General features: G+C 45.9%; 1 protein-coding gene and 1 pseudogene across 7 annotated transcripts; both read right to left on the reverse strand.

The window, feature by feature from the left end:
- Positions 1-1,611: 1,611 nt before the first annotated feature.
- On the reverse strand, positions 1,612-6,113 carry LOC103648074 (wall-associated receptor kinase 3). Of its 7 annotated transcripts, none has more exons than XM_035965544.1 (4): positions 5,555-6,022; positions 5,344-5,483; positions 3,878-4,045; positions 1,612-3,780 (listed from the first exon to the last, which is right to left on the reverse strand). In XM_035965544.1, exon 4 carries the CDS (start codon positions 3,683-3,685, stop codon positions 1,850-1,852), a length of 1,836 nt encoding a protein of 611 aa, XP_035821437.1. In that variant the 5' UTR covers positions 3,686-3,780; positions 3,878-4,045; positions 5,344-5,483; positions 5,555-6,022; the 3' UTR covers positions 1,612-1,849. The 7 variants fall into 7 exon arrangements, with proteins under 7 accessions (XP_035821437.1, XP_035821438.1, XP_008670796.1 ...); XM_035965545.1 differs by having other exon boundaries at positions 5,661-6,000; XM_008672574.4 differs by having other exon boundaries at positions 1,612-4,045; positions 5,555-6,113.
- Positions 6,114-6,715: 602 nt separating this feature from the next.
- LOC111590982 (uncharacterized) lies at positions 6,716-6,838 on the reverse strand (annotated as a pseudogene).
- Positions 6,839-11,362: the final 4,524 nt, after the last annotated feature.

The following is an 11,362-nucleotide window of genomic DNA, read 5'->3' on the forward strand; positions in this document are numbered from 1 at the left end:
GAATTGCCTTCCTGGAATGCTCTCAACGGCTCTTAGCTGCCTTGGGGCTATAAAAGGGACCCCTAGGCGCATGGAGGAGTACACCAAGCATCCTTTGAGCATTGTTGATCATTCACACTTTATTCTTGCGCACTTGTTCGACATTCTTAGTGATTTGAGCTCCGTTCTAGTGAGAACCTCGTGATATTCTTTTGAGCTCAAGTCTAGGTCTTGTGTGTGCGTATTTGCTATGATTTTTGTGTCTTGTGTGCGTTGCTCATCCCTCCCTTACTCCGTGCTTCTTTGTGAACATCAAAGTGTAAGGGCGAGAGACTCTAAGTTGTGGAGATTCCTCGCGAGCGGGATATAGTAAACAAAGCAAAACATCGTGGTATTCAAGTGGGTCTTTGGACCGCTTGAGAGGGGTTGATTGAAACCCTCGTCCGTTGGGACGCCACAACGTGGAGTAGGCAAGCGTTGGACTTGGCCGAACCACGGGATAAAACCACTGTGTCATCTCTATGTTGATCTCTTTGTGGTTATTGTGTTTTGCTAAGACTCCTCTCTAGCCACTTGGCTTTATTGTGCTAACATCTAATCAAGTTTTGTGGCATTAAGTTTCAAGTTTCACAGGATCACCTATTTACCCCCCTCTTCTAGGTGCTCTCAGTTTATAACCGGACGATCCGCGAGAAGGGGCCGGTCTGTCCGAGCACATGTGGATTTTCTAAAAAGAGCTCATGTCTGGAATAATCTACGTTATTCCGGACAGTCCGCATTAGGGGCTCGGACGGTCCGCACTTGGCGATTTCAGGACTTAAGTTTCTGACTTGTCGTTGATCTCTATCTTCTCCAAGTTGCTTAGGCTGAACTTTGAGAGAGATCATATGACTTAGTCAAATATATATAGTGGCTTTCCAACTAATCTAAGTCATGGATCTTGGACATTTTAATTCTCTAGCTCATATTTCTTCTTTTGCTCAAACTAGCTCCAAAATAGTGAATGTTGATTCCAAGCTTTCCAACCTCTCTAGATGTATTGAATAGATTCTTCGGGGTATTTAGAATTTATCCAAAGAGTAGAACTATTGCTAGTTCAACTATTCCATATTTTACCCCTATTTGGTTGGATCTAGCCTGAACTTAACTTTAAAACTAAATTGTTGAACTTATGAACTTGTGAATCAAAGACTGGACAAACTAGTTAGTCCGAATGGTTATGATGATCATCAAGCACCAAAATCAATATAAGAAATGGTTTAAGGCCATTTCTCTTTCAACTGCCCAGGAGGTAGGCCACTAGGGGAAGATGCTAAGTGATGTCATGCTAGAGGATAGTAATTTGATAGAATCATGGTTACAACATATATAGACCTAGGGTTTCCCCTAACCAAAATAACCTAAGAGAGTATGTGATCTAGGCTAGGCCCATAACACAACCTACAACACAGCAACATAGCATCTAGTAGAGGTGTAACTGAATCGGATACAGACGGATATTACTTATTCCATATTTGCTTTTATTTTTTTCTCTTTGGATGCCGATAAGATACATATATTATAAAGTTGTGTCGGATAAGATTTGAATGGATATTGATATCTTAAATATTCAACTTTGAGAATAAAGACACATAAAAATCGGATCTGGTCGGATAATCAATACCCAGACTCAGATATGGATCAGATCTCAGCCCTTTTAGACAGATCGAATTATAATACAGACAGATAATATCCGTACCATTTACACCCCTAGCAGCTACACATACAACAATAGCAGCAGCTACACGTAAACAGCAGTCTAACACTGACCACGAAACAATACAAACAACACATCTATCATTCACTGTCGTATGTACAGGATTGCTCATGGTCAATCTCCAATGTCTGAACTAGGTGGCCTCTCAGGAGTATTGCCTTCAGCTCCTGCGTAGCTCCCGCTGAAGTCCTTCCAAGATCTCGTGATCATCCGAAGGTGCTCTGCCACTTCTCGCATCGTTGGTCTCTGCTCGATTTCCTCACAAACACACTTCAGCGACAGCCTCCCCATCTCCTCAAGCAGAACAACATCTCCACCATGGACTGCAACATCATCATCAAAGAACGCCCTTCCACTGCCATCTTCCTGGCAAGCTGTGAGGAACTGCGAGACGAGGCCGTCGTGATCGGCGTAAAACACAAAGCTCTTCCTGCTAATCAGTGTCAGGAGGAGGACACCGAACTGGTACACATCGGTCTTCAGTTTTAGCGACACATAGTGGTCGTGGATCGGGTCGTTGTTGAACCCGCTCGATGGATGCTGATGACTAGAAATTACGTCGTCGCTGGCAGTAGTGTTACTCTCCTGGATAAGCCTCCTTGCCCATGAAAAGCCGGTGAGCTTTGGCATGAAATTATTGTCTACGAGTATCTTGGATGGCACAACATAGCCGTGTCTGATAATACCAGTTGCTGGTGAATGGAGGTATTCTAATGCTTCTGCGATCTTCACCACGATCTTCGCACGTAGATCCAGTGGGAAGTCTTCATGCCCGTCCAGAACATCAGATAGGCTGCCCTTAGCAGCGTACTCATACAAGAAAGCTGGGCAGTCAGCGTCCAAGCAATATCCCACCAGTTTGATGATGTTCCTATGGGATATCTGAGACAGGATCATCCCACCATTGACGAACGCTTCTTCAAAGCCCTCGAGTACTTCAGAAAATATTCTCACCGCTACCACCGTATTGTCCTCGAGTGTTCCTCTGTAAACTTTACCTGAAGTACCTCCACTGATTAGATAAGAGTAGTTATTCGTGACTTCTTTTAGCTCCTCCTGTGTGAAAATCCTCACATCGCTGGGTTCCGATTGGATCTTAGAGTTACTAAGGCTCCTCTTGAAAAAGCCCAGACTCTTCTTGATCTGCATCTTAGAATTATAGGTGGGCATGATTATCTCTTGCTTGTTGTTTTTGCGCCATGAATGGTGTGATGCCAAAATTGACTCTGAATAATATTCATGTCTCTCCTTTAATTCTTTTCTCAGCATCCGAAGGCGTCTGACCACATCAGTCATCTGAGGACGCCTATAAATGCTCAGTGATACACATTCAGTTGCCAATTTCTTCATTTCTTTGAGAATCTTCATATTGTCCTCATTTGCAATTGCAGCATCAGACATTTCTCTAAACCCTTTACCACTTGCGGAGCCTTTATTGACATATAAAATGAGGTTAATGTCACCTTTTCTTATCCTTTTTCTAGATATTAGTTCACAGAGAACTAATCCAAAGCTATAAACATCACTCCTTGGAGTAAGACGGCCTTCTTGAATATATATAGGATCCATGTAATCTATACTTCCTTTTACACTTGTCGTGTACTGAGTGATGCCACCAACCAGAAGCCTTGAAACCCCAAAATCGGTTATTTTTGCTGTCAAATTGTCATTTAGAAGTATGTTGGCAGGCTTAACATCACCATGACAGATAAGGTTGCCAGATGATAAATGCATTGAATGCATGTAGCTCAATGCCTCTGCACACCCTATAGCAATACCCAATCTTACATCCAAAGGGATCGAAATTTCAGTGCAGTGGAGTATGTCATTGAGATTTCCTGTGGACATATACTCCATTACGATCATGAGAGTACTTTTCCCAATGCAATAGCCTATTAGCTTCACCACATTCTTGTGGCTAATTTTACTATGGATGCGTACTTCTTCCATAAACACTTCTCTCAAATCTTCATTGATATATTTCTTCACAGCTACAGGCTCATTGTCATCATCAAGGGTTCCCCTATAAACTTCTCCAAAGCCACCTTTTCCGATAAGAGTGTTAAAGTTGTTGGTAATTCTTTTAATCTCATCTTCTGTAAAAATCTTAATATTGCCATTGATGCCAGCTTCATGTTTTACCTTATCATGGCAGTGTATGAGATTTCCAATCATAATCTTATTCACTGCAAGTTCTGGTGTATATACCAAAGCACATTTACCACACTGCTGAGCACCTGTAGGGCGTACCCAGTGCCGTAGGCTTCCCGCACTATGCGGGGTCTGTGGAAGGGTATCACTGCTGAGCACCTGTGATTGACAAAAATTAAAAAGGAAAGATAAATAAAAAAACCAAAACTAACAGTAATAAAAACCCAGGACTAAAGGATTAGGCCATCAGATGTGGAATCAGTTGTTCTACACTTATTTTGATGGAAAAATAGCAAATCTCACAAAACCCCGGTATGTAGAGCAAATTTATAACACAAAGCCACATGGTTGTATTCTTCTGCAAAAAACACATGGGCATGCGCATTTATAATAACATAGAACCACATATTTTAGCACTCCCCATTTGAACAAGCACACAAACTAACATCGAGATGACGTCAAACTGAGCTGCCACATTGCAAGGAGGACAAATATCATGCTAGAGTGGAGTGTGTTGACTCACTCAGTACAATGTGAATGAAGCTGAACACAGAATTATTTAGCAAACACGTAAAAAGTGCTGGCGACTCCCACATGGATGGGCTATGGGGAAGGAATAACCGAGGCAAGTCTTACCCCTGCATTTTGCAGAGAGGCTGCATCGAACTCAGAAGCTTTGGCACAGTGGGAAGGTTCTCACCACTGTGTCAAGCATGCCCTTCAATTTAGCACACACATAAAAAGGATGAATGTCGGAAAATCATTATTCAAGCAGTATGCCTCAGTCCAATAAATTCCCCATGTTAATATACAGACTTGCATAATCCCCATGTAATCAAAAAGAACCTCAAACGAACAGCACAAAGTGCTGAATTGTAGGTCAGATAATCTAAGGCAAACTCTTTCTAAACTCAACCTAGAGCAAAGAGTTCTCTGCACGCTGGTCTCCAGCACCGCAATTCTGCAAAGTTCACACAGCAAGGTGCAGGCTTTGGTCTTCAGCTCCGTGGAGCTCTGGTGGCTTTGTCCCCTCTATAGGTGAGGAAGACGATGAAAGCATCCGGTAGCCTTCCATCCTTTCAATGCGCCATGGCAGCCTCAGGGCATTCCGGTGTCCATGTGTGTACCGCTTGGAATCGAGTTTGTGAAAATACGGTTTCACGTCTGTGTGGCTTAATTAGCTTGTTCAAAAGAGTACTCACACACCCAGTGTTTTGTGTCACATTTCGCTATATACATGGTGTTCTGCGAATATGCTCAAAACACTACAAGAACCCATGCATTCCACCCCCCCCCCCCCCCCCAAATTCAGTATCCAGATACATAATTGCATACCAATTATTCACAGCAACACTACCTACACAAGTTCTTTAAAAAAACACTACCTGCAGAAATAGATCCCCCTCTAAACTCAAGGGTCATGGAAATACAACAACCAGGACTGGAGGTAAACATACCGTGCACACCTCGGTGTCAGGCTTAACCTCCTCAACGCCGGCAAACGGCCACAAGGACTGGCTTTCTCCAGCCAAGGCGAGCACGGAGCAGCTTTATTTCCTCCCCTCGATCGAGCTTCACCAGCCGGTGCTCTCCAAACCTGCAGCGAAAGGAGCCTTCATACGTAAGTAAGGCACATTACTTATACAGGCTTGAACCGCGGGAGCTGACCGTGACTTTTTGGCCAGATCGAGTCTGTGGCTTTGGTGCGACCGTGCGAGTGCGACGGGGAGCGAACCCACGTGGTATAACCAGTCCATTCGCTCCGAGAATGTACCCAGAAGCAGCCGATTGGTTGATTTGTCGGTCTTTGGAATCAGTCAAGCATTTTTTTCCCAAGAAGAGAAATTTTCGCGGATGCAATAGTGACGCCTGCAGATCCGCCGCAGCGCGCAGGACGCTAGTCGTAAGAGTCGGCAGCAGATTGCTACTGCATGCCGGGCTGGATCGAGGCAGACAGGAGTAGATACCCGTGGGTTTTGGCACAATCGAGGGGTGGTACGCCTGGTACCGGAGGCCAAGGCGGTGCCAACTAGCGGCGCTGCGGGCGGTCGGCCAGCCATGGATGCGGCGGCGCCGCGGCGGCCGCGGCTGCCGGGTGCCTTCGCCTCACTGCTCCGGCGGAAACGGATGGCCCGCGTAAACGTCGGACTGTCGGAGGACCGACGGTGGAAAGCGAGCGAGGGCGGGCTGGGCTCTGATGTCGTCGCATATTGCTAGGATTTGCGCTGGCCCAGCCCGGAATAATGTGACCCGTCTACGTCTGGAAACGAGCACAGCCAAACTCGGCTGTCGGCTCGGTGGGGGTTCGGTCGCATTACCAACTAGAAGATTAGACTCTGCTCGGACATATTCAAACTCGCAAGCCACGTACTAATTTCTATTTAGAGCATAAATTATATATTTTTATTATATAAAAAATGAAAATACATAAAAATCAAACATATTTTAAATTATATTTAGCATTGGGTCCATAAAAATAAGAAAATAAAAAAAATTATTTAGATCATCTCCATACTTACTCATCCAATAGAGAATATTATTAGATCATATCTCATCCTCGCACGTGACCCCGTCGCCCCTAGCCTCTCCTCCCCTCGCGTCCCTACTGCCCCTCCCTCACTCGCGCCGCTACCACCGCTGTTAACCCCTCTCTTTGTGTCGCAACCGCCATTGTTGACCCATCCCTCTACCGTTATCACGAACTATTGACTAGTGTTTATAGAACTAGAGTTTTTATAAGCACAATAAGGATACATTCGTATACAAAACTGTCAAGACATTTTCCAACACAAATATTATTGCTATCTAACATTTACTAGTATAATGTCTGTGTGTTGCGATGACACACAATCATATTTTATACCCAAAAAAATTAGTATTCTACATATCAAATATTAAACCGATAAGAACAAATATTACATTTTATCTTAGCCAAAAAGTCGAGGAAGGTATGAGTTGAAAAGAAGTCCAACCTCTTTTTATAGCTCGCTCGTCCTCCTTCAGCTAGTGATATGTTACTATGTGGGAGAGCTACATTATGTGTGGCTTCCTATCGTGTTAGGTTTGGGTGGTTTCTCACGATCTATCTGTGGTGTAACGACCCATCTATAGGCGAAAAGCGAGGGAGAAGAACTATACGTTTCGTGCGTGATGCGGGACGACCGTCAAAACTGATGCTATATTCACTTGAGAACATTTTTTAATAGCTACTATGTGAGAGAGCTACGTTATGTGTGGCTTCTTATCGTGTTAGGCTTGGGTGGTTTCTCATTATCTATCTGTGGTGTAACGACCCATCTATAGGCGAAAAGCGGGGGAGAAGAACTACGCGCTTCGTGCGTGATACAGGACGACCGTTAAAACTGATGCTATATTCACTTGAGAACATTTTTTAATAATTTGTTTTTTAGTTATAATTTTCCTCCACGTGTTTATCTAGATGTGTGCATCATTATAATTATATATAGAGAGAGCATCATTATACTTATGTATAGAGATAGAGCAACGTTATTCAACCTCTATATGATGATCACCCATCATAGAATAACTTAACTTAATTAATTAGTCATATATGGTGTTGAAGGCTAAAATGAGCCTTGCGGACGGTCCGGCCCTGAGGCCGGACGGTCCGCGGTCCGGACGGTCCGCGGTGGCGGCGCGGACGGTCCGCGCGCGCGCAGAGTCAGTTAGGGTTCCTAGTTTCTCGCGGGATTTGTTGCCTAAAACCGCGGGATTAACTCGGGAAACAGTTGGAAACGGATCCAGACCTCCCCCTTTATATAGATGAAGGGCTACGACCGATTGAACCCCCCATCAATCGAACAAATCAAGTCTATTTCTCGTTTTTACCTTACGCATTAGGAATAGTTCTAGTCTAGTTCTAGTTTAGCCTCTCAATCTCCAAATTCTCCGCCTCTCTTCGACTCTACGTCGATTAGAGGAGTCTAGGTCGGCCTGCCGAGCCTAGACAACACCTAGGATCTCTCCTCCCCGACGGGGTCCCTCCCGGGAGCGAGATCCAGGCGCCGTCGGCGACCTTCGCCACCCCCTGCGCACGCGCGGACCGTCCGGCCTGTAGGCGCGGACCGTCCAGCCTGTAGGCGCGGACCGTCCGGCCGTCAGGCAGGGAACCCGTGCTCCTGCGCCAGGTCGCGGACCGTCCGGCCCCTGGCCGCGGACCGTCCGCGCCTGACCAGAGAGCACCGCCACCGGTTCTTGTTGAGTGTTTGGCGCTCCAAAAAGGCGTCAACATACTTTTTGGCGACTCCGCTGGGGAAAGTGTGTAGATCTACTAAAAATCAGGCCCTCAAATGGCCGGTTCTAAAGATCACACCGATATCTCCCCGGACAATATCCTGAAGCCGGCTGTTGAAAGTCTGACGGCCGATGAGCAACAGCAATACGAGGACTACATGCGTCAAGTGAGGGAGAAATTCTTATCACAATACACGGTGGATCGCCACCAGAAAGTTGTCAAGCATGGAGAGACCGACGTCGCGTCTCTTCTATCTTCGCTTCAGGTCCCCAACGTAAGTAAATCCGACGATATCCAGTCTATTAAATATTATGTAGATCAGTAGCAGGATCAGATGAAACAACAAATTGTAGGGTTAGAAGAATCAATTAGAAAATTAACGCGTACGTTGGAGAAGTCTGTTGCTCCTAGTTTTCCATCATATGGGACTAGTAACAGGATATCTATGTCTAATACATCGGCAACAAATGGGGATTTGCAGCCCCAGCCATTATATGGTATGCCGATGAACTCATATACAGGGCAAGTACCACCACCGCCATCCCTGCTTGGTAGATCGGCGCCCATGAACACGGTCGGACCGTCCGAGCTTCTGCCCGGACCGTCCGGCCCATATGCAGACCGTCCGGCTTGCTCTGCCGGACAGTCTGGGGCCGCCCTAGGACCACCGCCGTCCCTGCTTGGCAGACCGGTGACCCTGGACGCGGTCGGACCGTCCGAGCTTCTGCCCGGATCGTCCGGCCCTTACACGGACCGTCCGGCTTTCCCTGCCGGACAGTCCGGGCCTGCACCAGGACTACCACATGGCGTCCCGATAATGGCGAACGCAACCGGTCAGTTCAGATTTACCACCGGACAAACTGGATACACATACGCAGAACCTGTTGTTGCACACCATGCACCAAATTATTACACACCTCAGCAGCAATATGTTTCGCCCTCTACATATTTAAACCATAACGTACCATACAACCACAGACCGATCAACACTATCGATCGGTCACGGCAAGAAGGTCGGTATACTAATACCCGGCCAAATGAGCCCCACAGCCCAGGGTCTGGTGGTCTGCCACCGAGTGCAATGGAAAAAATTAGGGAAGAGATGACCGAACTATTTCGAGATAAGTTCGGAGTTAGTGTAGCCAGAGTAGGGCAATCATACCAAAAGCCGTATAATCACCGGTTTGACATTGTCCCATATCCACAAGGGGCAAGGATACCAGAATTTTCTAAGTTTTCTGGTGAGAATGGGAGAAGCACACACGAACACATAGGCCAGTTTCTAGCACACCTAGGTGAATTGGCCGATGGAGAAGCATTTCGTGTTCGGTTATTTTCTCTATCCCTTACTGGTACCGCTTTTGCATGGTACGCCGCCCTGCCTCCTAATTCCATTAATTCCTGGAATGAGTTAGAAAGTAAATTTCATAAACATTTCTTTGCCGGGGAATATGAATTAGGACTAGCTGACTTAGCTTCAGTTCGACAAGGACGCGAAGAATCGGTTAATGATTATATCCGGAGGTTCCGGGACACTAGAAACCGATGCTTTCGGATCCATGTCGCAGACAAAGAGCTAGCAGGGTTAGCTTTTAATGGGTTGCTATCCTACTTAAGAGACAAATTAGATGGGACCCAGTTCTTTTCGATAGCCCAGCTACATCAGCGGGCTTTAGCCTGTGAAAGCCGATTTAAAGAGACATCAAAATCGGCCGCCCGTACTATACATCTAATAGAGCGTGATAGTTCAGATGATGAATCCGCAGATGTATATACCGCTGAGTTTATTTGGCCAACAAAGGCCAAATCTTCAGCATGTTCTTCCTTACAGTCGGTTCAAAAGAATCGGCAAGAAGAGATTAAATTTACCTTTAATGTTGCCAAATGCGATAAGATATTTGATGAGCTACTTAAAAATGGCAACATTAAATTAACTCATACTATCCCTCCTATAGATGAATTAAAAAGACATGCTTATTGTAAGTGGCATAATTCTTTTTCTCATGCCACCAATGACTGTAATGTTTTTTGTCGATAGGTACAATCGGCCATAAATGAGGGCCGATTGGCTTTTCAGGAAATGCAAGTGGACACACAACCATTTCCTGTTAATACAATAGATATCGCATGCAAAAAGATCTTAGTTCGGCCCGAAATGGCCGATAAAGGCAAAAGCAAAGACATAATCATTGGTAGTCCTCGCACGTCGAATATATCACAAAAGGAGATTGTTCGAAAGGCTCCGGACAATAAGGCTAAAAAGTCCGGAGGCACCGGGGGGCAGGCACAATTAATGAGTCAAGCACGACAGCCTGTCCTGAGCATCACGGACGATCTGGCACCTACGAGCGGACGGTCCGGTGTTCAGATAGACGGTTCGGCTAACTCTGCCGGACAGTCCGCCTATGCCCAAAGGCATCAGCCTCCACACAAAACCTTAAAAGGGAAGGAGACACAACGGCGAAGCACAAATGGTCGACTGATCAAAGCTGACTCTACTGTTGATCAGTTGCTCTCCAAAAATGCTAGCAAAAAGACCATTCCACGTGATCGGTCAACAAAGAAACCCTGGTCACCTACTAAAACGAGACGGCCGAACAAAATGGCCCAAAAGGCGACACGACAAGCATCGTCTGTTCATCCTATGAGACCAGGGTACTTTCCACCCGTTTATTCATCGTCGGTTTATTGTCCTACCCAAATGTGGAATAACATGGTGATGAATGCATGGTACATGTATAGTCCCTTTGTCTATCCGGGCTGGGGGGCACCTCCATTCTATTCATTTTGATCCATTAATGAAATGGCCATGGCCGAGAAAGATACAATCCAAAACGGCCTTTATACATTGGTGCTTTATTGAATGATCTCTATTTTGAAAAGCCGATGACTTACATCAGGTTTAGTTCATATGCTTTTGGTTCGTCAACCTTCACCAAAAGGCAGGGGGCATATGTTGAAGGCTAAAATGAGCCTTGCGGACGGTCCGGCCCTGAGGCCGGACGGTCCGCGGTCCGGACGGTCCGCGGTGGCGGCGCAGACGGTCCGCGCGCGCGCAGAGTCAGTTAGGGTTCCTAGTTTCTCGCGGGATTTGTTGCCTAAAACCGCGGGATTAACTCGGGAAACAGTTGGAAACGGATCCAGACCTCCCCCTTTATATAGATGAAGGGCTACGGCCGATTGAACCCCCCATCAATCGAACAAATCAAGTCTATTTCTCG

Source organism: Zea mays, chromosome 2, assembly GCF_902167145.1.
Source record: "Zea mays cultivar B73 chromosome 2, Zm-B73-REFERENCE-NAM-5.0, whole genome shotgun sequence".
NCBI lineage: Eukaryota > Viridiplantae > Streptophyta > Magnoliopsida > Poales > Poaceae > Zea > Zea mays.